This window comes from Rana temporaria, assembly GCF_905171775.1.
Source record: "Rana temporaria chromosome 9 unlocalized genomic scaffold, aRanTem1.1 chr9f, whole genome shotgun sequence".
NCBI classification, from domain to species: domain Eukaryota; kingdom Metazoa; phylum Chordata; class Amphibia; order Anura; family Ranidae; genus Rana; species Rana temporaria.
The window spans coordinates 2448-30209 of NW_024404482.1; the positions used below are offsets into that span (position 1 = coordinate 2448).

General features: G+C 51.5%; 1 protein-coding gene across 1 annotated transcript; it reads left to right on the plus strand.

Annotated features, from left to right (window-relative positions):
* Nucleotides 1-1040: 1040 nt before the first annotated feature.
* TEX11 (testis expressed 11) lies at nucleotides 1041-27522 on the plus strand (the record flags this gene model as incomplete). The annotated part of the gene is made up of 9 exons (XM_040334457.1): nucleotides 1041-1124; nucleotides 3196-3266; nucleotides 3342-3458; nucleotides 13421-13493; nucleotides 15505-15654; nucleotides 18334-18442; nucleotides 21260-21380; nucleotides 23125-23289; nucleotides 27357-27522. Coding segments are annotated over 9 exons (977 nt in total), but the record flags the coding sequence as incomplete, so codon positions are not given.
* Between the last annotated feature and the right edge of the window lie 240 nt (nucleotides 27523-27762).

Below are 27762 nucleotides of genomic sequence, written 5' to 3' on the forward strand. Positions count from 1 at the left end.
TAAAACTTGCGGAGGCGTAACGTAAATGTCATACGTTACGCCGCCGCAGTTTTGCGCGCCCCTACCTGAATCCACCCCAAAGTAGATACAAAGGGGCAGATCCACAAAGATCTGCCCCGGCGCAGCGTATCTGAGATACGCTACGCTGCCGTAACTTACTTTTTTTGGTTTGAATCCTGAAAGAATTTGTGCCGTAAGTTACGGCGGCGTAGTGTATCTCTCGCGGCGTAACGGCGTCTAATTCAAATCGGCGAGTAGGGGGGCGTGTTTCATTTAAATAAAGCGCGTCAACCCGCGCCGAACGAACTGCGCATGCGCCGTCCCTAAATTTCCCGCCGCGCATTGCGCTAAATGACGTCGCAAGGACGTCATTGTTTTGACGTGGACGTAAATTACGTCCAGCCCGAATCACGGATGACTTACGCAAACGAAATTTTTTTTTTTTAAATTATACGCGGGAACGACGGCCATACTTAACATTGGGGTAGATTCAGGTAGCTTTGCGCAGTTTTTACGGAGGCGCAGCGCACCGTTTTGCCTCTGCGCCTCCGCAAATTACCTGCGCTACCCTTGATTCACTTACGCAAACAACGTAATTTTCAAAAATCGCGACGCGGGAACGACGGGTATACTTAGCATTGGCTGCGCCTGCTAATAGCAGGAGCAGCCTTACGCAGAAACCAACGAACGCAAACGACGTAAAACTCGAACGCAGGGCGCGCGTACGTTTGTGAATCGGCGCGAGTATGCAATTTGCATACTCTACGCTGACCACTACGGGAACGCCACCTAGCGGCCAGCGTCAGAATGCAGCCTACGATACGACGGCATAAGAGCCTTATGCCAGTCATATCTTAGGCTGCAGTCGGCGTATCGAGTTTTCTGAATACAGATACGCCGGCGCAACTAAGCAATTACGCTGCGTATCTATGGATAATTGCTACCTGAATCTACCCCAGTGTTTTGGTTTGTGGCGCTCAGATGCAGTGAAGATCCGCTTTATTGACGCTGTACTCTGTATTATTTCTATCTTTCCTCAGCTCACAAAAAGCTTGCGGAGCATCTGGCATGGAGCGGGCTGCATGAAAAACGAATCGAGGAGGCTCATTGGTTCAGGAAAGTTGGTGAGAAGGGGGCCACGGGGTCAGGGAGATGTCTTAGAGCAGTGGATGGACGTCAGGGGAGGCAGCAGAGCCTCACCTGCCATGAACATAAAAAAAAAAACGATCGGCTTCGAGGGTCTTAGCTCGGCGACCTGGGGTCCAAATTTGGGGGGTAGGTAGCTGAAGTCCCACCCCACCACTGGTCAAAATTTGGGGATCCTATCATCTATGGCAGGGATATGCAATTAGCGGACCTCTAGCTGTTGCAAAACTACAAGTCCCATCATGCCTTTGCTTCTGGGTGTCATGCTTGTGGCTGTCAGAGTCTTGTTATGCCTCATGGGTAGGGATGAGCTTCGAGTTCGAACCAAACTCATGTTCGACTCGAACATTGCCTGTTCGCCGAACAGCGAACAATTTGGGGTGTTCGCGGCAAATTCGAAAAAAGCCGCAGAACACCCTGGAAAAGTCTATGGGAGAAATCTAAAGTGCTCATTATAAAGGCTAATATGCAAGTTATTGTCATAAAAAGTGTTTGGGGCCCCATGGGAGTGTTTGAGGACACGGGTCCTGCCCCAGGGGAGTGTTTGGGGACACGGGTCCTGCCCCAGGGAAGTGTTTGGGGACCCGGGTCCTGCCCCAGGGGAGTGTTTGAGGACCCGGGTCCTGCCCCAGGGGAGTGTTTGAGGACCCGGGTCCTGCCCCAGGGGGAGTGTTTGAGGACCCGGGTCCTGCCCCAGGGGAGTGTTTGAGGACCCGGGTCCTGCCCCAGGGGAGTGTTTGGGGACACGGGTCCTGCCCCAGGAAAGTGTTTGGGGACACGGATCCTGCCCCAGGGGAGTGTTTAGGGACACGGGTCCTGCTCCAGGGGAGTGTTTGGGGACACAGGTCCTGCCCCAGGGGAGTGTTTGGGGACCCGGGTCCTGCCCCAGGGGAGTGTTTGGGGACCCAGGTCCTGCTCCAGGGGAGTGTTTGGGGACACGGGTCCTGCCCCAGGGAAGTGTTTGGGGACCCAGGTCCTGTCCCAGGGGAGTGTTTGGGGACACGGATCCTGCCCCAGGGGAGTGTTTGGGGACACGGGTCCTGCCCCAGGGAAGTGTTTAAGGACCTGGGTCCTGCCCCAGGGGTGTGTTTGGGGACACGGGTCCTGCCCCAGGGAAGTGTTTGGGGACACGGGTCCTGCCCCAGGGGAGTGTTTGGGGACCCGGGTCCTGCCCCAGGGGAGTGTTTGGGGACACGGGTCCTGCCCCAGGGGAGTGTTTGGGGACACGGGTCCTGCCCCAGGGGGAGTGTTTGGGGACACGGGTCCTGCCCCTGGGGAGTGTTTGGGGACACGGGTCCTGCCCCAGGGGAGTGTTTGGGGACACGGGTCCTGCTCCAGGGGAGTGTTTGGGGACACGGGTCCTGCCCCAGGGGAGTGTTTGGGGACCCGTGTCCTGCCCCTGGGGAGTGTTTGGGGACCCGGGTCCTGCCCCAGGGGGAGTGTTTGGGGACCCGTGTCCTGCCCCTGGGGAGTGTTTGGGGACACGGGTCCTGCCCCTGGGGAGTGTTTGGGGACACGGGTCCTGCCCCTGGGGAGTGTTTGGGGACACGGGTCCTGCCCCAGGGGAGTGTTTGGGGACACGGGTCCTGCCCCAGGGGAGTGTTTGGGGACACGGGTCCTGCCCCAGGGGGAGTGTTTGGGGACCCGGGTCCTGCCCCAGGGGGAGTGTTTGGGGACACGGGTCCTGCCCCTGGGGAGTGTTTGGGGACACGGGTCCTGCCCCTGGGGAGTGTTTGGGGACACGGGTCCTGCCCCAGGGGAGTGTTTGGGGACACGGGTCCTGCCCCAGGGGAGTGTTTGGGGACCCGTGTCCTGCCCCTGGGGAGTGTTTGAGGACCCGGGTCCTGCCCCAGGGGAGTGTTTGCGGACCCGGGTCCTGCCCCTGGGGAGTGTTTGGGGACACGGGTCCTGCCCCAGGGGAGTGTTTGGGGACACGGGTCCTGCCCCAGGGGAGTGTTTGGGGACACGGATTCTGCCCCAAGGGAGTGTTAGAATTGTATCGTTTTAGAATATATTACTAATATATTGATGTCTCTGTAATGCCAACAGCATGGAATGTGGCTGTCGGTGCTCGGGAGCGCCCCCCGCTGATGAGAGATTCCTTTCTTCTTTCATACAAGGTACCCTGGGGACAGCAAAGGTAGAAAACTCCCGTAGATTCCAGCTTTGATGATATTTTTTATCTTTTCTCTCAGATCTCCATGTTCTGTCCTTGTGACAAGACGGTGCTTGTGGCCCAGAAGTCGTGTTTATTGATGGCGGCAGCTTTGGACCTGGAGATGGCAAGGCAGGCCGCAGAGCACTCAGAGAAGGTAGAACATTCAGATGAAAATGGGAAAACACACATGTCAGAGTCAGGGAGCCGCACTCCCCAAAGAAATTGCAAAATGTGAAGGTTCACCCGGGGTTTTCTTTTTACCGGCATGATATATTAATCAGATAGAGAAATAATCCAAATCCATGGTCCTCCCGCTCAACATCCCTGAGACGGGACTTCGCCATCTGCAGTCTGAATTCCCTTACAACTGGGAGAGTACCTCCTTAAAATACCTAGGGGTTAACCTCACCCCATCCTTTACTTCCTTATACCAGTTGTGGCAGAGCGAGGCTCTGTCCCAGTAGAGATGGTGTTAAAATGGACACAGGGTATGCACATTTGCTGGGTGCAACTCTACAGAGCGTAGATGTGGACTGGAGAAGACTGCTTGTGCAGCTTTCTCCAGGTTTTGGTATTTTGAAACGGGGCTCTGTGGTTTGGAGATTCCACAGTGTCTGGGGTGGGATGGAATCTCCAACCCTGTATCCAGACTTTGTTCATTACCAGCAGGGTGTGTGCTCAGGTGAGCACAGCCCTTTATAATGAGAGTGTAGGAAGACCTCATGGCTCCCAGTTGGAGACAACTCCTGTAAGAGACAGGAGGTCTCCAGAAATCAGAGAGGCTGTAGGAGACAGCCAGAACGTTGGCTACTGCAAGAGGCAGAGCTGTAGATCAACGTTTCTCAACCAGTGTGCCGCGGCACACTGGTGTGCCGTGGGGAGTCCCCAGGTGTGCCGCGGCAAAATGACCCCAAATATTGTAACATTACTGCTGGGCATTTGTCTTTACAGCGGTGCCGGTCCGCTGTGTAAAACTCACTTCCCGGCACTCGGGAAGCTGTGCTGGCTGTGCGGGCCTCCCGACCGCGTCTTGCCAACCGAATACGTCATCGGTTGCTATGGGAGGGTCGGACGCACGCACTGCTTCTGTGACGTGAGAGCCGTGGGTACCATCCTGAACTCTGCCTGGCGCGCTTTTCCCTGAGGGGGAAGAAGAAAGAGTAGAGCCACCGTGACCAACACTGCTCCCCTGCCCGCAGACATGGCCACCCGCTCAGAGAGGGAAAAGGCCCTGAAGCTGAATGAGCAGCACCAGGCCATCCTGTCTCGTATGCTGAGGGAGGAGGACAACAAGTACTGCGCTGACTGCGAGACCAAGGGTAAGGTGGTGAGGGGGGGCTCTACTATGAATAACCAGCTGTCACAGTCACTGACACCCCACATCCTCCATTCATGGCTACAGCACTCTGGATCTGATTGGTTGTTGTGCAGCTCTGACAGTTCTTCTTTCAGTGTATGTGTGCATGTGTACACATGTCTGTTAGTGTGTGTGTGACAAAAGTAGTTCTGATGGTACAGGAATAGGGGGGTCGGATTAAAAGTAACATACAGACAGACAGATGCGCACGCACACAAACAGACACGCGTACAAACACACACACTGTGTGTGTTTGTACGTGTGTCTGTTTGTGTGCGTGCGCATCTGTCTGTATGTATGTTACTTTTAATCCTGACCCCCCTATTCCTGTACCATCAGAACTACTTTTGTAGGGCTTGTTCGAGATAGCAGCAAGGACTGCTGCTCCTCTGAAAAGCAATTTGTGTTCATATCGCTTTTCAGGGGCATTTGTCAGCCAGTAAAGAGGCATATCTTGCCTCCTTACCACCTGTTTTAAGCCTGTAAATGCAATGCACACAGTTGCGGGGTAGTTGCAGTGCAGCCCCAATCACCCTGGGTATACCTCCAGCTGCAGCCACAGCATGTTTACACCCCCAGCTGTTGCCTCTGCAGCTAAAGGGGCAAAAGTTGGGGGTGGTAAAAACAGCTCAACCATGTGGTTTTACTGCCCCTCCAGCCTGACATGTGAACAAGCTCTTGGTTCTGTGTGGATGCGTGCTGCGTGTAAGGCAGCCCATTCAATTCCTTACCCGCAGTAATGCGGGGAAAGAAGTCCCTGACCCTTTTTTTAAATTGTGCCACAACAAAAGCAACTCATGTTTGCCAATGGATGGTGCACCATTAAGAATTAATGGCACCCCTAAAGAGCAGAGCATTTGTCTGTGTGTCAAAAACGAGCGCGATTTTGCGCGTGTTCCGCAACACACAGCGACGTGAACCAAGTCTTGGACAGGGGTGCCTCAAGACTGAAAATATTTTTCAAGGGCGCCCTGACTGGAAAAAGGTTGAGAAACACTGCTGTAGATGCTAAAGGGAAGCCGTCTATGTTGAGGAGTCCGCTGGTCTGGGTGACCAGGATAACGTGCAGAAGTACTGCTACAGAGAGCCAGGTGGGCTAGCATTTTCTGTTTGCATTTGATGGAGAAGAACCCCCTGCGTGGGAAACCTTTGATTGAACTTTTTATTTTTGCCTTTTTACTAAAAATGGGCTACCATGCCCTTAAAATATATAAAAAATTAAAAAAAAGTTTAATCAAAGGTTTCCCACGCTGGGGGTTCTTCTCTATCATATGCAAACAGAAAATGCTAGCCCACCTGGTTCTCTGTAGCAGTACTTCTGCACGTTATCCTGGTCACCCAGACCAGCAGACTCCTCAACATAGACACGGCTTCCCTTTTTGTTCGACAGCACCCCGGCGGGCAAATGTACGCTGGAATCCTGTCCGCTCGGCTGTACAGACGACCGAACATGTCTGCTGAAACTGGTCCGCGGACCTGTTTCAGCAGACATGTTCGGTCGTCTGTACGGGGCCTTAGAGGCGCCTCTCTTCTCTTTTATACCCTGTAAAAAAAAAATGCTTTGATATACAAGCGCTTTGGATTACAAGCATGTTTCTGGAATGAATTATTCTCGCATTCCGAGGTTTTTCTGTATGGTGTAGTTTTTCCTGAGCCGCAGTCACTGTACATTGAAGAACTTTGCTTTCTCGTAGCGTATTCATTCTTTATTCACTCTCACCATCTCAGGACTCTCATGGAATAGAGATAAGTGACAGTCTATAGCAGCATGGAGCCATACACCACCGAGGACCAACCGGATTCATCAAAGGGATGCTTGTACAAACATGCAAACCAAGAGCCGGCACAGTCACCATGTTATCAGACAGACACAAATAATAACTATAGGAAACAAAAATATAAATGACATCTTCACACAACATAACACCTAATGTTACCACACAATAGAAATCTCTTCTAAAATTATAAAGGAAATGTATGTTGTATCAATCCTGGGCATAGTATAATACAGTGGCGGCTGGTGCTCAAAATTTTTTGGCGGGGAAAAAAACATGAATTGCAGCCACTGTGCCTATCAAACGCAGCCACTGTGCCCATCAAACACAGCCACTGTGCCCATAAATTGCACCCACTGTGCCCATCAAACGCAGCCACTGTGCCCATAAATTGCACCCACTGTGCCCATCAAACGCAGCCACTGTGCCCATAAATTGCAGCCACTGTGCCCATCAAACACAGCCACTGTGCCTATAAATTGCAGCCACTGTGCCTATAAATTGCAGCCACTGTGCCCATCAAATGCAGCCACTGTGCCCATCAAAGGCAGTCACTGTGCCCATCAAACGCAGTCACTGTGCCCATCAAACCGAGCCACTGTTCCCATTAAACGCAGCCACTATGCGCAGGGATGTATCTAGGTTTTGTGCTGCCCTAGGCCTGACTAAACTCATGCACCCCTAATTTAAATATGACCCACCCCTTCCTGTCAAGGCCACACCCCTTGCGGTTTAAGACCCACCCTGAAATTTTCAAGTGGGGACACTAGTTCTGATGGCCTGGGGGGGGGGGGGCAATGGATTCCCTTAATTTGCATAGATTTCCTCTCACTTCCTGTTTGGCTATGGGACAGGAAGTCAAGGGAAATCTCTGCAATGGGACAGGGATGGTAAAAAAAATTGAAGCGACGACCCCTCCCCACAGTTGCAGAATGCCAACCGCCCACATACTGGAAGCAGTGCGGCCGATTTATGGGGGTGCTAAACTAATTTGCCTAACAGTGTAGCGCAAGTCGGAGGGGACACTTTCCGTGCTGCCCCCCTGTAAAGTGCTGCCCTAGGCCTGGGCCTTGTTGGCCTAGGCCAGGATACAGCATTGACTGTGCCCATAAATTGCAGCCACTGTGCCCATCAAACACAGTCACTGTGCCCATCAGACGCAGCCACTGTGCCAATAAATTGCAGCCACTGTGCCCATCAAACACAGCCACTGTGCCCTTAAAATGCAGCCACTGTGCCCATAAATTGCAGCCACTGTGCCATCAAACGCAGCTACTGTGCCCATCAATTGCTGCCAGTGTGCCCATCAATTGCTGCCAGTGTGCCTCATCAATTGCTGCCAGTGTGCCCCATCAATTGCTGCAATTGTGCTCATCAATTGCTGCTACTGTGCCCCATAAAATGCTGCCAGTGTGTCCATCAATTGCTGCTACTGTGCCCCATAAAATGCTGCCAGTGTGTCCATCAATTGCTGCTACTGTGCCCCATAAAATGCTGCCAGTGTGTCCATCAATTGCTGCTACTGTGCCCCATAAAATGCTGCCAGTGTGTCCATCAATTGCTGCTACTGTGCCCCATAAAATGCTGCCAGTGTGTCCATCAATTGCTGCTACTGTGCCCCATAAAATGCTGCCAGTGTGTCCATCAATTGCTGCTACTGTGCCCCATAAAATGCTGCCAGTGCGCCCATTAATTGCTGCCAGTGTGCCCCATCAATTGCCGCTACTTTGCCCCATCAATTGCTGCCAGTGTGCCCATCAATTGCCGCTGCTGTGCCCCATCAATTGCTGCCATTGTGCCCATCAATTGACGCTACTGTGCCCCATCAAATGCTGCCAGTGTGCATCACCCGGCACTTACCTGTCTCGCAGCGGGTCACGGTGGCGTCCTCCACGTTCCTCGATGTCTTCTCCCGTCCTCTCTGTGACGGTATCGGTATGATATCCCCGTCAACGTTCCCTTCTTCCCATAACGAAAATCACCCCAATATTCCACGAGGAGGGATATCCCTGGAATCGCCCAGAAAGCCACACATGAAACCAGCTTACTGCTTGAACAACACAGACTTTAATGTTATAACACACAGCTTATATGTCATTTCCAAAACTGTTACAATGACAAATCTCCGCCCCCCTCACACTGGGGCTTCCATACAGATTATAGGTAGACACGACGGGGCCGATGCTGAAACACATTTTCTTTAGACAATGACATCAATGACGCTGAGCACTAGCTGTACTGAATACATCAACCAGACCGCTCGACCCCGCATATAGAGAGATAATTACCACAATGAAGCAATCAGAATAATTAACACAAGCCACTTAAACCCAGCTCTCCTTCACACAACACAATAGATCAATTAACCTTTAGAAATAGTGAGGGGACATTAGCACATCAATAACCTGGCTAGTAGGGAGCAGTAAACTGAGACATATAGGCAAATGTATCACAATGGCCCCCCTTTTGCTCCCTGCTCCGGCAAACCCGGTTGGACCTTCCCTGGTCCAGTAGGGTTGACGGGTTCAGAGCTATTAGTCAGAGGTTAACTCCGTTTGGCATGACTGACCTCCCTTGGCAACTGCTTCAGACTCAGGTATGTCACCGGGTCGTCAGATCACACGCCGGTCAGTCCCCAAGTCTTTGTGCGATCTGCAAAGTCACCAGAAGTCAGTGTGAAGACAGCGAATGGGTCTGTGCGCCGCCGTCTAGGTGTCCCGCTATGGGAGGGGGCAGGTTATGGCTCTGAAGTGACAATCCCAGGAGATTCATAAAAAGAAAAAGTTATATTTGTTGTAGCACTGGTGCTCAGAGTCCGGGGGGGGGGGGGGAGAGGGGACTCAGAGCCCCATAAGGTCAGCCACCCCCTGCTCCCTCCGCAGCCGCCGGTTCTCCTCTTGGAGCTTCTCCAGCTCCATCTCCAGTTCATGGAGCCTGGGGGGGTCAGCCTGCTGTGACCTCAGGTGGTTGTTCTCCTCCTCCATGCGGCTTATGCACTCCTCCAGCTCTATGTACTCACGGATCAGCTCCTGCTTGCTCATGTCCTGCAGGCTCTCCACGTGGTCCTTCATCATCAGGAACTGGGTGGTGGTGTAAGGGGCCACCGGTGGGCCCTTGGCGAACATCTCGGCACGCATCTGGGACGCCCGCTGCGACTCCCTCTCCTCCAGTCGCTTCTTCTCCTCCCAGGTCAGCTTGTTATACGGCTTCCAGGACCTCTTCTTCTTGAAGGGTGGCCGGCGGTGCCTCTTTCTGCCCAGCTCCCTCCAGGGCCCCTCCGGCTCAGGGCTGTCGCCCATGACCAGCTGACAATGGTGTTCCCTGTTGTCCGTAATAACAGATTGTACCATGAGGGCTTCGTAAGGGGTGCCCAATGGTTCTTCCTGACCCAGCTCCTTTGGATCCCAAGCCGAGTCTACACAATGGGCTGCTGCTGGTGGGCGGTACCCAGGTTGAGACCAATTTGACCTGGTGTTGTCATTCATGGGGCAATTCTGCTTGAAGTGACCCAGCTGTTTGCACCGGAAGCAGCGTTGTTCGTTGCCCTCCTGGCGATGATAGCGAGGGCTAGATGTCACCGGTCTGTTAGGAGGTTGGTATCTAGCGGTTGGTGGGTGTGAGGGCACCGTTTGTGGTGGAGGTTGTTCCTGTGGTGTGACCTGGTTCGTCTTGCGAGTATCTGCATATTCATCCGCCAACTTCGCGGCCTCTGGTAGAGTCATGGGCCTGCGATCTCTCACCCAATCTTTGACGTCCGTCTGGATGTGATTGTAAAATTGCTCCAGGAGCATTAGTTGCAAAATGTCCTCTGCGGTGGTGGCCTGGCTGCTGTTAGCCCAGTTAGAGGCCGACCGGGACAATTGGCATGCCCATTCCGCATAAGAGTCTTTCGTGGTTTTGCGTGAGTCCCTGAACTTCTGTCGGTGGGACTCTGGGGTTACTGCATAACGAGCCAGGAGCACTTCTTTAACCCGGGCGTAGCTATGAATATCCTGATCTGGCACGGTCCGGAAAGCATCAGAAGCTTTGCCTGACAGTTTGCCTGACAATATTGCAACCCAGTCTCCTCTAGCTATTCGGTGCAGGTTACATTGTCGCTCAAAATCCGCCAGGTAGTTATCAATCTCACAGTCCTTTTCATCAAAAGCTTTAAAAGCGCTAAACGGAATCTTCCTTGCATCTGCTGTGCTGTACTCACTGTTCGTAGAAGGTGCGGCTGCTTGTTGGACTGCTGCCAGTTTTAACTGTAGCTCTGCGTCCCTTATTTGTTTATCCTTCTGTAGCTCTGCGTCTCTTATTTCTTTAGCCTTCTGTAGCTCTGCGTCCCTTATTTGTTTATCCTTCTGTAGTTCTGCGTCCCTTATTTGTTTATCCTCCTGTAGCTCTGCGTCTCTTATTTGTTTATCCTTCTGTAGTTCTGCGTTTACTAACATGTCCATCACTTTCAGTACCACATCTGGCGTTGGGTTCGGGCCGAACCACGCTAGCTTCTCTCTCATTAGCTTGTTGGCTGGCGATTCCTCCTCCTGAATCACTGGTGTCTCCATCTCTTGTACTGCTGGCGTTGCTGCAATCCCGTCCTCCTGGTCTAGCTCCATTGATTCTGCTATGATGACCCGCTTGGTTTTGTTGCTAGCAATCCTTCCACGAACTTCCAGTAGTTCTTCCAGTGTCTGCTTGGAATCCGGGTGTGAAGGGGAATAGAAGGGAAAAATCCCACTGCTACCAACCAATTGTGACGGTATCGGTATGATATCCCCGTCAACGTTCCCTTCTTCCCATAACGAAAATCACCCCAATATTCCACGAGGAGGGATATCCCTGGAATCGCCCAGAAAGCCACACATGAAACCAGCTTACTGCTTGAACAACACAGACTTTAATGTTATAACACACAGCTTATATGTCATTTCCAAAACTGTTACAATGACAAATCTCCGCCCCCCTCACACTGGGGCTTCCATACAGATTATAGGCAGACACGACGGGGCCGATGCTGAAACACATTTTCTTTAGACAATGACATCAATGACGCTGAGCACTAGCTGTACTGAATACATCAACCAGACCGCTCGACCCCGCATATAGAGAGATAATTACCACAATGAAGCAATCAGAATAATTAACACAAGCCACTTAAACCCAGCTCTCCTTCACACAACACAATAGATCAATTAACCTTTAGAAATAGTGAGGGGACATTAGCACATCAATAACCTGGCTAGCAGGGAGCAGTAAACTGAGACATATAGGCAAATGTATCACACTCTCTATCAAGGTTCCAATCACAGTGTCTGTTGTTTCAGTTGACAGGTAACAGACCCGAGCACCTGATTGGCTGAGAGGCAGGTCAGTGTTAGGAAAGCAATTTATTTGCTTTCCTAACACAACGCTGAGTGAACAGAGAGCGCCCAGCATGGCTCCCGCTGTTCACCTTTTTGGACGCCTATTAGACCCTATGGCTCTAATCAGGGGCTTCCAAAAAATACCCTGCCTCTGTAATTCAGGTGCCCGGCGCCCGAAAAGGGGCCGGGCCCCTGAATAGGGGGTGGCAGCAGCGACCATAGATAGATTCATACAATGCATGAATCTATCTATGGTGATAGACAGGTGGCAGGAGAGGGGGTGGGGGCGCCTGTGCGCCCTTTATGGATGCACCGCCACTGCTATAATAGGTGGAAGAGTCAAAAGTCTATTAGCTAGATTCAGGTACCTATGCCTAACTTTGCGGCGGCGTAGCTTAAGGCATTTAAGCTACGCCGCCGTAAGTTAGCTAGGCAAGTACATGATTCACAATGTACTTACCTGCTAAGTGTACTTACCTGCTAAGCCGATTTGCGTAGCCTAAATCGGCGGGCGTAAGGGCGCCTAATTCAAATGTGTTTGAGGGGGGCGTGTTGTATTCTAATGGAGCTTGACCTTACGTTTTTTACGTTTTTTGTGAACTGCGCATGGGCCGGGCGCCTACATTTCCCAGTGTGCATTGCGGCTAAGTACGCCACACGGGCCTATTGATTTTGACGTGGACGTAAACGACGTAAATCCCGATTCACGGACGACTTACGCAAACGATGTAAAAAATTCTAATTTAGACGCGGGAACGGCGGCCATACTTGACATTACTATTCCAATAGGGCCTAGCTCTAACTTTACGCGGCCTATCTCTTACGTAAACGGCGTAAAAGTACAGTGTCGGTCGGGCATACATTCGTGAATAGGCGTATCTACTCATTTACATATTCTACGCCGACCGCAACGGAAGCGCCACCTAGCGGCCATCCAAAATATTGCAATCTAAGATAGGACGGCGCAAGCGTATCTCTGTTTGAGCATACGCTTAAACATAAGTCGGCGTAGATTCTGAGTTAGGTCGGCTTATCTACTGATAAGTCGGCCTAACTCTTACTGAATCTACCTACAAATGTGTCCAACCAAATAATTGTTTTCATTTTCTATTAGAGTGAAGAAGGATTAGAGCCCCTGTTGGGTTCTTCCTGCTATTCAGAGCCCCTTCAGGGAGATTTTTCCCTCACTTCCTGTCCTGGGGAGAACATTTTACCAGACAGGAAGTAAGAGAAAATCTGCAGACAGAAATTAAAAAAAAAATGATTTTCTTTAGTAGATTAAGTGAATCCTGAGACATCTGTCAGATTTTTATTGCTGTCTGGGTCCCTGTTGGAGATTTTCCCTCACTTCCTGTCTGGCGAAATGGCTGTCAGCAGAACAGGAAGTGAGGGGAAATCTCTCTAATAGCGCTGGATAGGAAAAAATCTGGACAGGGATCCTAAAGCTGGAATGTAATCTACTTACACCCGCCGTTCCTGGTTCCTCTTGATAATGATAATGACATTTTTATATTTGGTATTGCATTGCTATTAGATTTTTGTGATATAAGGCTGCTATAGGATATCTTTCATTTCAATTAAATGAAGCAATTTTTCAGCCCTGTATTAGTAAAGTTTCATTATTCTCTTCTCTGTACAGGTAAAGTTCCTCGCCAATTCATTGGAAAGCATTGCCTTATGTCGGGAGATATGGAATATTATGAAGTCTACAGGTATATCCTGTTTATATATTGTTATATGAAAATTGTCCTGTAAGTTTCCCAGAAGTAAAAGTTCCCATAAGAAATAAAAAAGCTAAAATGTTCATGAGTGGACATTTACTATACAGCGAACCAATGGCCAAGCTATAGATGTTCAAGTATTTACATAAATCCTAAACCCTCACTGACCTCTATAGCTGCAGGCACTGTGGATAAATTTATTTTTAAATTTTACTTTAGGTAGCTCAGTTCTTCCTCAGCAACTCAGCTTTTCCTTCTCAGCAGCTCGACTCTCCCTGCTTTACCTTCTCAGCAGCTCAGCTCTTCTTGCTTTCCCTTCTCAGCAGCTAAACTCTGCCTGCTTTCCCTTTTAAGCAGCTCAGCTCTCCCTGCTTTGCCTTCTCAGCAGCTCAACTCTCCCTGCTTTCCCTTCTCAGCAGCTAAACTCTCCCTGCTTTCCCTTCTAAGCAGCTCAGCAACTCAGCTTTCCTTTCTCAGCAGCTAAACTCTCCCTGCTTTCCCTTCTCAGCAGCTCAGCTTTCCTTGCTTTCCCTTCTCAGCAGCTCAGCTCTCCCTGCTTTGCCTTCTCAGCAGATCAGCTCTCCCTGCTTTGCCTTCTCAGCAGATCAGCTCTCCCTGTTTTCTCTTCTCAGCAGCTCAGTTCTCCATGCTTTCCCTTCTGAGCAGCTCAGCTCTCCTTCATTTCCTTTCTCAGAAGCTCAGCTCTCCCTGCTTTCCATTCTCAGCAGCTCAGTTCTCCCTGCTTTCTCTTCTCAGCAGATTAGCTTTCCTTGCTTTCCATTCTCAGCAGCTCAGTTCTCCCTGATTTCCCTTCTCAGCAGCTCAGTTCTCCCTGCTTTCCCTTCTCAGAAGCTTAGCTCTCCCTGCTTTTCCTCCTAAGCAGCTCATCTGTCCCTGCTTTTCCCTCTCAGCAGCTCAGTTCTCCTTGCTTTTCCTCTTCAGCAGCTCAGCTCTTCCTGCTTTTCCTCCTCAGCAGCTCAGCTCTCCCTGCTTTCCCCTTTCAGCAGCTCAGTTCTCCCTGCTTTCCTTCTCAGCAGCTCAGCTCTCTCTGCTTTCCCTACTCGGCAGCTCAGCTCTCCCTGCTTTCCCTACTCGGCAGCTCAGCTCTCCCTGCTTTCCCTACTCGGCAGCGCAGCTCTCCCTGCTTTTCCTCCTCAGCTCAGCTCTCCCTGCTTTTCCTCCTCAGCAGCTCAGCTCTCCCTGATTTCCCTTCTCAGCAGCTCAGCTCTCCTTGCTTTCCCCTTTCAGCAGCTCAGTTCTCCCTGCTTTCCCTTCTCAGCAGCTCATCTCTCACTGCTTTTCCTCCTCAGCAGTTCAGCTCTCCCTGCTTTCCCTTCTCAGCAGCTCAGCTCTCACTGCTTTTCCTCCTCAGCAGTTCAGCTCTCCCTGCTTTCCCTTCTCAGCAGCTCAGTTCTCCCTGCTTTCTCTTCTCAGCAGCTCAGCTCTCCCTGCTTTCCCTTCTCAGCAGCTCAGCTCTCCCTGCTTTCCCTCCTCAGCAGATCAGCTTTCCCTGCTCCCCCTTATTTTTCCTTCTCAGTAACTGACCACTCCCTGCCCCCCCCCCCCCTCCTTAACAGCTTAACTCTCACTGCTTTCCCTCCTCAACAGACCAGCTTTACCTGCTTTACCTTTACAGCAGCTAAGTTCTCCTTGCTCCTCCTTCACAGCAGCTCAGCTCTCCCTGCTTTCCATTCCCAGCAGCTGATATAGTGAGTGCTGCACAACACTTTCTTAAAGTAGAACTTTTTTTGAATAGCGTACAGGAGGGTTATAACCCCTGTTAGATTTTGTTTCACCATCTGTGTCCCATTTCAGAGATCTCCATTCACTTCCTGTCCCATAGCCAGACAGGAAGTGGGAGGAAATCCCTGCAAATTAAGTGAATTCTGTGGGGACCCCCCAGGTGACCAGAACTAGTGTCCCCATTGTATTATTGATTAGAGAGCTGCATTGATTGGTGTCTTTTATCTCTGCCTGGAGTTGAGTTGTGTCTCCTTCACAGGAGAATTCTCCAATGACAACTCTGAGGCCCTCCTAGTCCTCTATGAGTTTGAAGCCCGAGCCAAGCTGAATGATCCGGCGCTGGAGAGTGTGCTGGAGTATGTGTGGGGGATGCCCAACCTCGACGCCAAAATACTGGAATCCATTGCATGTGAGTCACTGAATATCTCCTGCAAGTTCTTTCTAAATCATCTGCAATGTCTCCTGGGAACAATGACAAAAGCTCCCAGGAGACATTGCGGCATCGAGGAAGTGACGGAATACCCGCACACTACCCCATGAATCCATATACAGGAAGTGACGGAATACCCGCACACTACCCGATGAATCCATATACAGGAAGTGACGGAATACCCGCACACTACCCCATGAATCCATATACAGGAAGTGACGGAATACCCGCACACTACCCCATGAATCCATATACAGGAAGTGACGGAATACCCGCACACTACCCGATGAATCCATATACAGGAAGTGACGGAATACCCGCACACTACCCGATGAATCCATATACAGGAAGTGACGGAATACCCGCACACTACCCGATGAATCCATATACAGGAAGTGACGGAATACCCGCACACTACCCGATGAATCCATATACAGGAAGTGACGGAATACCCGCACACTACCCGATGAATCCATATACAGGAAGCGGCCAGTAACATAAAGGATTACTAAGGTTCGCCTGCCCCTGACAGTGACTCGAGCTGGGCATCGCCGCTTAGTGAAGGATCGGCTCGGGCGGCTCGGCTGCTCTAGTCCTGCAAAGGGAACTGCGTTCCTGCTGTGAAAAAAGTGCAAGGACTCCGTTCCCACGCGTTCCCGCAGGACTTGAGCCCTGGTCTGGGTGCCAGGGAAAGGTCTCCAGTGCATCCATGTGCCCTTAGCGCCCCTCTGGACTCCTCCATGTCTCCAGTGCACCCCTGTGCCCTTAGCGCCCCTCTGAACTCCTCCATGTCACCAGTGCACCCCTGTGCCCTCAGTGCCCCTCTGAACTCCTCCACGTCTCCAGTGCATCTCTGTGCCCTCTGGGCTCCTCCATGTCTCCAGTGCACCCCTGTGCCCTCAGCGCCCCTCTGGACTCCTCCATGTCTCCAGTGCACCCCTGTGCCCTTAGCGCCCCTCTGAACTCCTCCATGTCACCAGTGCACCCCTGTGCCCTCAGTGCCCCTCTGAACTCCTCCACGTCTCCAGTGCATCTCTGTGCCCTCTGGGCTCCTCCATGTCTCCAGTGCACCCCTGTGCCCTCAGCGCCCCTCTGGACTCCTCCATGTCTCCAGTGCACCCCTGTGCCCTTAGCACCCCTCTGGACTCCTCCATGTCTCCAGTGCACCCCTGTGCCCTTAGCGCCCCTCGGGGCTCCTCCATGTCTCCAGTGCATCCCTGTGCCCTCAGCACCTCTCTGGGCTCCTCCATGTCTCCAGTGCATCCCTGTGCCCTTAGCGCCCCTCTGAACTCCTCCATGTCACCAGTGCACCCCTGTGCCCTCCGTGCCCCTCTGGGCTCCTCCACGTCTCCAGTGCATCTCTGTGCCTTCTGGGCTCCTCCATGTCTCCAGTGCACCCCTGTGCCCTCTGGGCTCCTCCATGTCTCCAGTGCACCCCTGTGCCCTCAGCGCCTCTCTGGGCTCCTCCATGTCTCCAGTGCATACCTGTGCCCTTCGGGGCTCCTCCATGTCTCCAGTGCACCCCTGTGCCCTCAGCGCCCCTCTGAACTCCTCCATGTCTCCAATGCACCCCTGTGCCCTCAGCACCCCTTCAGACTCTTCCATGTCTCCAGTGCACCCCTGTGCCCTCAGCACCCCTTCAGACTCCTCCATGTCTCCAGTGCACCCCTGTGCCCTCGGCGCCCTTCTGGACTTCTCCATGTCTCCAATGCACCCCTGTGCCCTCAGCACCCCTCTAAACTCCTCCATGTCTCCAGTGCACCCCTGTGCCCTCAGTGCCCCTCTGAGCTCCTCCATGTCTCCAATGCACCCCTGTGCCCTCAGCACCCCTCTGAGCTCCTCCATGACTCCAAAGCACCCCTGTGCCCTCGGCGCCCTTCTGGACTTCTCCATGTCTCCAATGCACCCCTGTGCCCTCAGCACCCCTCTAAACTCCTCCAGGTCTCCAGTGCACCCCTGTGCCCTCGGCGCCTGTCTTGACTTCTCAATGTCTCCAATGCACCCCTGTGCCCTCAGCACCCCTTCAGACTCTTCCATGTCTCCAGTGCACCCCTGTACTCTCAGCACCCCTTCAGACTCCTCCATGTCTCCAGTGCACCCCTGTGCCCTCAGTGCCCCTCTGAGCTCCTCCATGTCTCCAGTGCACCCCTGTGCCCTCAGTGCCCCTCTGAGCTCCTCCATGTCTCCAGTGCACCCCTGTGCCCTCAGCACCCCTCTGAGCTCCTCCATGACTCCAGAGCAGCCGTCTGTCTCCAGAGCAGCCATGTGACACCTCTGTCTTCACATAGTCTCCAGCAATGGCTCAGACTCCTGTCTGTGACACAATGGAACAGGAATAAAATCTTCCACTGGGGACACCTGACCCCTGATTTGGAGATATTTCCTCTCATGGGAAGTTCAGGAAGTCAGTAGGAAAAAAAGAACACTTGACAACGGTTCTATCCATTTCCACTGTAAGCTGACCACACGTTACAGCCTGCCGGGGTATTCTTACCTATGACCAACATCTACATAGTACCTACCTGACTGAGGACCCAAACCTTCCCCACAATGCACGTCCACACATCACCGCTGTGCGTTTACACACATCATACACATTGTGATACGTCAGTTCCTGGAATAATTGTGTTTTTGTATTATTATTCTTCCCACCCAAAGCCTTGTCCATGGAATCCCCCGCATACTATCCATCCATCTGCAAGAAAGCCCTACAGGGAGCCTTATCTGTGCTAAAGAAGGTGGACCCCCCGGATGTGTCCAGACTGAGGTGCGATTCCACAATACCCACCCAACACTGTGGGCTAGATTCAGGTAGCCGGGCGCATTGTTACGCCAGCGTAGCGTATCGTATTTACGCTACGCCGCCGTAAATCAGAGAGGCAAGTGCAGTATTCACAAAGCACTTGCCTCCTAAGTTACGGCGGCGTAGCATAAATGGGGCCGGCGTAAGCGCGCCTAATTCAAATGAGGATGAGGGGGCGTGTTTTATGTAAATGGGTGGTGACCCGACGTGATTGACGTTTTTTTACGAACGGCGCATACATATCCCAGTGTGCATTGCTCCAAAGTACGCCGCAAGGAGGTATTGGTTTCGATGTGAACGTAAATTACGTCCAGCCCTATTCACGAACGACTTACGCAAACGACGTAAAAAAATTCTAAATTCTACGCGGGAACGACGTCCATACTTAACATTGCGTACGTCTCATAGAAGCAGGAGCAACGTTACGCCGGAAAAGCCTTACGCAAACGGCGTAAAAAAAATTCCGCCGGGCGCACGTATGTTTGTGAATCGCCGTATCTAGGTCATTTGCATACTCTACGCCGAAAACGACGGAAGCGCCACCTAGCGGCCAGCGTAAATATGCACCCTAAGATACGACGGTGTAAGAGACTTACGCCAGTCGCATCTTAGGCTAATTTCGGCGTATCTTGCTTTCTGAATACAGAAAGAAGATACGCCGGCGCAGCTTTGAATTTACGTGCCATATGTATAGATACGCCGGCGTAAATCCTTGCTGAATCCGGCCCTGTGTGTCCTATTCCTGCACTCTGAACGTGTGTGTGTGTGTGTGTGTATATATAATATATATATAATTATATATAGGACTTTGTTTCCGTGGGAACGCAGTTCCGACACCCCCAGCAAGGGGTAAAGGGGTGTGCTGAAGGGTCTATTGATGCTTGCTGCTGGGAGATCTATTGTCACTGGTGGGCATCTATTTTTGTGTGGAGGTCTCTTGTTGCTGGGTAGATCTATTGTTGGTAGTGGGGGGGTGTCTTATGTTTCTAGGGGGGGAGCAATTGTTGCTGGGAGGGATCTACCGTTGAGGGAGAGGTCTATTGTTGCTGCCTCCTGGAGGGTCTACTAATGCAGTCTGCTGGGACATCTGTTGTGGCTGCCGGGGGTCTGTTGTTGCTGGGGGTGGTAGTTTGTTGTGTGGGGGGGCTCTATTTTTGATGGGGTGAGTCTACTGTTGCTGGGGGTCTATTGTTGCTCACTGAAGGGGGATCTATTTTACTGTCTTTCTTTGTTATCATTAACAAATTCCAGACAAATCACTTAGTAGAAAAAATGATACTTGGTTCTGTATTCTCTAAAATGGGCGGTCCTTGGAGGCCGGTAGGAGGTGGAACCAAGGAACGGTGCTCAGGGGCGGGTAGGGAGCAGAAAATAAGGATGAAGGTCGGAGTTCCTGCCCCTTATCTGTGAGAAAAAAAGCCCTGTATATATATATATATGTGTGTAGGGTTACTATTGATAATCATGTCAGTCACCAGGACTGGCTGTACTAGTATTTGTGTAGTCAGCAGCAGGAGAGGACACCCCCAGCTCACCCGATGGGGTCTGGTACATGACTACTGCCTGTACCCCTACTGTCGGCTGCACCCCTACTGTCAGCTGTACCCCTATTGTCGGCTGCACCCCTACTGTCAGCTGCACCCCTACTGTCAGCTGTACCCCTACTGTCAGCTGTACCCCTATTGTCAGCTGCACCCCTACTGTCGGCTGCACCCCTACTGTCAGCTGCACCCCTACTGTCAGCTGTACCCCTACTGTCAGATGTACCCCTACTGTCAGCTGTACCCCTACTGTCAGCTGCACCCCTACTGTCAGCTGCACCCCTACTGTCGGCTGTACCCCTACTGTCAGCTGTACCCCTACTGTCAGCTGTACCCCTACTGTCAGATGTACCCCTACTGTCAGCTGCACCCCTACTGTCAGCTGTACCCCTACTGTCAGCTTCACCCCTACTGTCAGCTGTACCCCTACTGTCAGCTGTACCCCTACTGTCGGCTGCACCCCTACTGTCAGCTGCACCCCTACTGTCAGCTGCACCCCTACTGTCAGCTGCACCCCTACTGTCTGCTGTACCCCTACTGTCAGCTGTACCCCTACTGTCGGCTGCACCCCTACTGTCAGCTGCACCCCTACTGTCAGCTGCACCCCTACTGTCAGCTGCACCCCTACTGTCTGCTGTACCCCTACTGTCAGCTGTACCCCTACTGTCGGCTGCACCCCTACTGTCAGCTGTACCCCTACTATCTGCCCTGTCTGTGGGGAAGAACTCCACCTTTTATCAATAAACATCCGTCCACAGGGCCGCCATCAGGAATTATGGGGCCCCTTACACAGCTTCAGGCATGGGCCCCCTGGAGCAGAGAATCGGGGGGGGGGGGGGGGCTGCCCGCCTTAAATTGAGAAGCAGGGTGGCTGCCACAAATTGAGAAGCGCTGGGGGGTGCTGCTGCCGCAAATTGAGGGGTCGGGGGGGGCTAAAAAAAACGGGGGGGTTGCCATCCGAGGCCCTGGGGACCTCCGGGCCCCTTCCAAAAAAAAAAGTAATATATATATATATATATATACAGTACAGTACAGTACAGCCAAATAATGTAGTAATATATATTTCTCTGGCCGTGGGCCTCTGAGGAGGACAATGGGGGGGTATTCCTGGCTGCCTATGAGGGACCCTCATAATATAATAAGAGAGTTGTCTGCGATGTGCTGCAATGTAATAATCCAGCTATGATGTCATATTATATATATAGAGATATAAAGGTGAGTTTTGTTTTCTTGCTCTCAGTAAGTGTCTGCACAGCCTGGTGAAGCTGAGCTTACCGGAGAGACTGGTGAAGCTGGAGGACGGCGAGCAGGAGGAGGCCTGGAACTACTACCAGGAGGCCCTCTGTATCCTCTCCAGCGTGGTGAGTGCCGCCCACCATACACTGTGATGTCATCTGTCCTAATAATAACAATATATCTATATACTAATATACACCCCTCCCATCTCCGGAATGAGGGGCGCTATAGAGGGGCTCTGACCCGCTGCATGCTTAGTGCTTCCCTACACACTGCCCCCCCCCTATTTTCTCAGCACACTTAACCCCCCCCCTATACACATTGCCCCCACCCTGCACACAATGCCCCCTTTACCTCTGCACACTTAATTCCTTCCCCCCATACACACTGCCCCCCCTTTTCTTCTGCACACTTAACCCCACCTACACATTGCCCCCACCCTGCACACACTGGCCCCAAGTTACCTCTGCACAATTACCCCCCCCCACTTCCCCCAGTTTACCTCTGCACACTTACCCCCCCCCTATACACATTGCCCCCACCCTGGACACACTGCCCCCCTCTGTACAAATCCCCCATACACACAAATTGTAACGCTGCCCCCATACATATTGCCCCCCTGCACACACTGTCCCCCCTATACATTCTGCTCTCCTCTGTACAAATCCCCCTCACACACACACCCCCCCCTATGTAACAACTGCCCCTATACATATTGCCCCACTGCACACATTAGGGGGTGGGTGATGATGGAGGGGGGGGGGGGGTGTTGTGACCTGTCACCCCCTCGTCCATCCCTGCAGAACTCACCCAGAGGAATGGAGGACGGTTGGGAGGTCTGCTAATAGTCTCTGACCACCTCCCATTGCTTCATTCACAACCCTTGTAGCGTTACATTCACAAAATATTATGCGTGGCCCTTTGTTGGTGTCAAGGGCCACACTTCAGTCCCCCCAATTGTCCAGCACTGCTGTAGACACATTGGGCCATATTCCCGTAGATTTCGAGCGGGCGTCGCGTAAGCCATTTACACTCCGCCGCCCCAACCTACAGGAGCAAGTGCCGTATTCCCCAAACACTTGCTCCGTAGTTTGGGGCGGCGTAGTGTAATTGGCCCGGCGTATCCCCGCGTAACTCCAAGGGGGCGGCTTTTATTTAAATTAAGCGCGCCCCCGATTCGAACGAACTGCGCATGCGCCGGGCTTAAAATAGCCCAGTGCGCATGCTCCAGTTCTCGGCGGAAAACGTCAATGACGCCGACGTGTGCGTCATTGACGTAAAGTCGTATTCAAGAACGACTTAGGGAAACGACGTACCCGACGGGAAAAGACGACGCGGACCCGACGCCATACTTAACATGGCGTACGTGGGACTGGCGTAAGGTTACCCCTCATATAGCAGGGGTAACCTTACGCTTACGCAAACGACGTTAGCGACGGTTACGCGCCGCGAATTCGTTCGGGAATCGGCGTATCAGGCTCATTTGCATAAACAAATGAGACCTGAACGTAAACGCCACCTAGCGGCCGGCGGAGTAATTACATTTAAGATCCGACAGTGTAAGTGACTTACAGATGGCGGATCTTAAGCGTATCTATGCGAAAATGATTCTAAGAATCAGTCGCATAGATACACGGGCCAAAAAAGAGAGATATGATGGAGTATCCTGAGATACTCCATCGTAACTTCTATGAGAATATGGGCCATTGCTTTATTTTGGTATTGCAATGCATAGCAAACCTAGAGCGCTAAAAAAGTAGACAACAGCTCCACCTGCTGGCTCTAAAGGAGAATGCACAATATTCATCTGCAATATTTGAAATAAATTGCAGCCTAAAAAATACCTTGACGTGCGACTTTTGTGTTCAGAAGGACTATCCAGAGATTGAGATCTTGTGGCTGATGACCCGGGCGTGGAACCACGGGGTATTCCAGTACAGCTTCAAGAAACTCCCAGATACCAGCCGCTGGTGTGCTCTGGCCATGAGACTCCTCAACTACCTGGGATCTTTGAAGAGGAGCTATGAAAGCAAGGTACAGCCTATCCCATTGTTTACCAGTCTTGTTGATCCTGCCAGTAGAGTTCCTATTTACTTCCCACGCCCTGTAATAGGGTGACAACGCTGCTGGAAAAATTTCCCAGCAGCGTTGTCACCCGGAAGTCTTAGTACTTTCTTACTTTCCTGTACTTTTAACTACTTGCCACCCAGGACACTTCACTCCTACATGAAAAAAAAACTAGGGTTGCCTCCTGTCCGGGATTCACCCGGACAGTCCGGGGCCCGGATTCAGAAAGGAGATACGACGGCGTATCTCCGGATACGCCGTCGTATCTCTGAGTGCGGGCCGTCGTATCAATGCGCCTGATTCATAGAATCAGTTACGCATTGATTTCCCTAAGATCCGACCGGCGTATGTGTCTTACACCGTCGTATCTTAGGCTGCATATTTACGTTGGCCATTAGGTGGCGCTTCCGTATATTTACGCGATGAATATGCTAATTAGGTATTTACGCCGATTCAGAAACGTACGTCCGGCCGGCGCATTTTTTTACGTCGTTTACGTTAGGCTTTTTCCGGTGTAAAGTTACCCCTGCTATATGAGGCGTATCCTATGTTAAGTATGGACGTCGTTCCCGCGTCGAGTTTTGAAAATTTTACGTCCTTTGCTTAAGTCGTTCGCGAATAGGCCTGTACGTAAGTTACGCTCACGTCTAAAGCAATGACGACTTGCGGCATAATTTCAAGCATGCGCACTGGGATTTTTTCACGAACGGCGCATGCGCCGTTCCTAAAATACGTGGGGTCACAGTGATTTTGCATAAAACACGCCCACATCATCCCCATTTGAATTAGGCGCGCTTACGCCGGACAACATACGTTACGCCGCCGTAACTAAGGGCGCAAGTCCTTTCTGCATACGGAACTTGCGCACTAAGTTACGGCGGCGTAACGTATCGCAGATACGTTACGCCCGCAGATAGATAGACGAATCTGAATCTGGGCCCAGGTTTTGAATCATGTGTCCGGGTTTCAGGCGGACTAAAACCCCGGGACACATTATTCAGACCGGGCTGTGGCTCCCCAAATAAGCAAGATAAGCAAGATAGTCACACACGGAGCTGTGAGCAGGTTCGATATTACTGGGGGCGGGGGGGCAGGGCGATGATGTCAGCAAGAGCAATTGGGCCACACCCACCGTTCGCTGCGGCGCGCTACATTACCACTCTCCTTGGGGCACCCAAAGGTGTTCCAGGTCACTAAAGTGTTTGGGATTGGCTTGAAGAAAAGGTGGCGACCTTGGAACCCCCAATTATTATATATATATTTTTAGCAGAACCCCTATAGAATAAATTGGTGGGTGTTGCAATTTTTTATATCACGCAGGAATTTGCGCAGCGATTTTTCAAATGCAATTTTTTTTTTTGGGAGATAAAAAATTCACTTTATTGAATTTTATTGCACAGAAACACAATATAATACCTCATTGTATTGTAAAGTATGAAAGATGGCGCTACGCCGAGTAAATAGATACCCAACATGCCACGCTTTTAAAATTGCGTCCGGAATGGCGGTAAACGAAGGTGCCTAGAAATCACCCACTGTTTGCTGCGGCACACTATGGGCACCTCATTACTACTCTCCTTGGGGCACCCAAAAGTGTCCCAGACCGCTAAAGTGTTCAGGTTTGGCTTAAAGAAAAGTTGGCAACCCCCTTCCTCCACCCGGAGAAGGGATCGGAGAAGGGACCGGAGAAGGGATCGGAGAAGGGATCGGAGAAGGGATCAGAGAAGGGATCAGAGATAGATCGGAGAAGGGATCAGAGATAGATCGGAGAAGGGATCGGAGAAGGGATCGGAGGAGGGATCAGAGAAGGGATCAGAGAAGGGATCGGAGATAGATCGGAGAAGGGATCAGAGAAGGGATCGGAGAAGGGATCGGAGGAGGGATCAGAGAAGGGATCAGAGAAGGGATCGGAGATAGATCGGAGAAGGGATCGGAGAAGGGATCGGAGAAGGGATCGGAGATAGATCGGAGATAGATCGGAGAAGGGATCAGAGAAGGGATCGGAGAAGGGATCGGAGGAGGGATCAGAGAAGGGATCAGAGAAGGGATCGGAGATAGATCGGAGAAGGGATCGGAGAAGGGATCAGAGATAGATCGGAGAAGGGATCGGAGAAGGGATCGGAGAAGGGATCAGAGATAGATCGGAGAAGGGACTGGAGAAGGGATCGGAGGAGGGATCAGAGAAGGGATCAGAAATAGATCGGAGAAGGGATCAGAGAAGGGATCGGAGAAGGGATCAGAGAAGGGATCGGAGAAGGGATCGGAGAAGGGATCAGAGATAGATCGGAGAAGGGATCGGAGAAGGGATCGGAGAAGGGGTCAGAGATAGATCGGAGAAGGGACTGGAGAAGGGATCGGAGGAGGGATCAGAGAAGGGATCAGAAATAGATCGGAGAAGGGATCAGAGAAGGGATCGGAGAAGGGATCAGAGAAGGGATCGGAGAAGGGATCGGAGAAGGGATCAGAGATAGATCGGAGAAGGGATCAGAGATAGATCGGAGAAGGGATCGGAGAAGGGATCGGAGGAGGGATCAGAGAAGGGATCAGAGAAGGGATCGGAGATAGATCGGAGAAGGGATCGGAGAAGGGATCAGAGATAGATCGGAGAAGGGATCGGAGAAGGGATCGGAGAAGGGATCAGAGATAGATCGGAGAAGGGACTGGAGAAGGGATCGGAGGAGGGATCAGAGAAGGGATCAGAAATAGATCGGAGAAGGGATCGGAGAAGGGATCAGAGATAGATCGGAGAAGGGACTGGAGAAGGGATCGGAGGAGGGATCAGAGAAGGGATCAGAAATAGATCGGAGAAGGGATCGGAGAAGGGATCAGAGATAGATCGGAGAAGGGACTGGAGAAGGGATCGGAGGAGGGATCAGAGAAGGGATCAGAAATAGATCGGAGAAGGGATCAGAGAAGGGATCGGAGAAGGGATCGGAGAAGGGATCGGAGAAGGGATCGGAGAAGGGATCAGAGATAGATCGGAGAAGGGACTGGAGAAGGGATCGGAGGAGGGATCAGAGAAGGGATCAGAAATAGATCGGAGAAGGGATCGGAGAAGGGATCAGAGATAGATCGGAGAAGGGACTGGAGAAGGGATCGGAGGAGGGATCAGAGAAGGGATCAGAAATAGATCGGAGAAGGGATCAGAGAAGGGATCGGAGAAGGGATCGGAGAAGGGATCGGAGAAGGGATCGAGTGCCTGTCCAGTCACTGGAATCACCGGCTCTATATACGCTATAGCAGGGATCCTCAACCTACGGCCCTCCAGCTGTTGCGGAACTACACATCCCATGAGGCATTGCAAGACTCTGACATTCACAGACATGACTGGGCATGATGGGAATTGTAGTTCCTGAACAACTGGTGGGCCGTAGTATGAAGACCCCTGCGCTATAGGATTGCGACAGACCTGGGACAAAGAGAAGGGTAATGCAGCGCACACCAGGGGGAGGCCAACGTTTCATAGACTGCATGGCCGATTTTCCTCCACACAACTGCCGCTCACTGGATATTTTCTCTTTTTTTCCCCACCATTCTCTGTAATCCCAGAGAGACGGTTGTGTGTGAAAATCCCCAAAAATACTCAGACCGGCCCGTCTGCCACCAACAACCATCCCCCGTTCAAAGTCACCGAGATCCCCTTTCTTCCCCCCCCCATTCTGAACTTCAGCAAGTTGTCTTCACCACGTCTAGGTACCTAAATGCATTGAGTTGCTGCCGTGTGATTGGCTGATTTTCAATTTGTGTTACCGAGCGACTGAACGGGTCTACCTAATAAAGTGTCCGCCGGTGAGGATATATATATAAAATATAAGAGGTTCTATGGAGTGCAATGACCCGATCCCCCGGAGCCGATCCTCAGAGCCGATCCCCGGAGCCGACCCCCAAAGCCGACCCCCGGAGCCGATCTCCCCGGAGCCGATCCCCGGAGCCGATCCCCGGAGCCGATCCCTTCTGTGTCTTCTTAGGTGAGGATTGTAAATGAAATGTTAGGTTGTTATCTCACTAATGAATAAATCCGATCACCTCCATAGATGACGGCTCTGTATGGAGACATTCTGGACAAGCTGGATAAAGAAGGAGGAGCTTCGAGTCTCCAGAACTACCAACTGCCAATGTAGGTCCATCGCTGGTTACATTGTATTTCTTATATCTCTTCCATCGCTGGTTACATTGTATTTCTTCTATCTCTTCCATCGCTGGTTACATTGTATTTCTTCTATCTCTTCCATCGCTGGTTACATTGTATTTCTTATATCTCTTCCATCGCTGGTTACATTGTATTTCTTCTATCTCTTCCATCGCTGGTTACATTGTATTTCTTATATCTCTTCCATCGCTGGTTACATTGTATTTCTTATATCTCCTCCATCCCTGGTTACATTGTATTTCTTATATCTCTTCCATCGCTGGTTACATTGTATTTCTTCTATCTCTTCC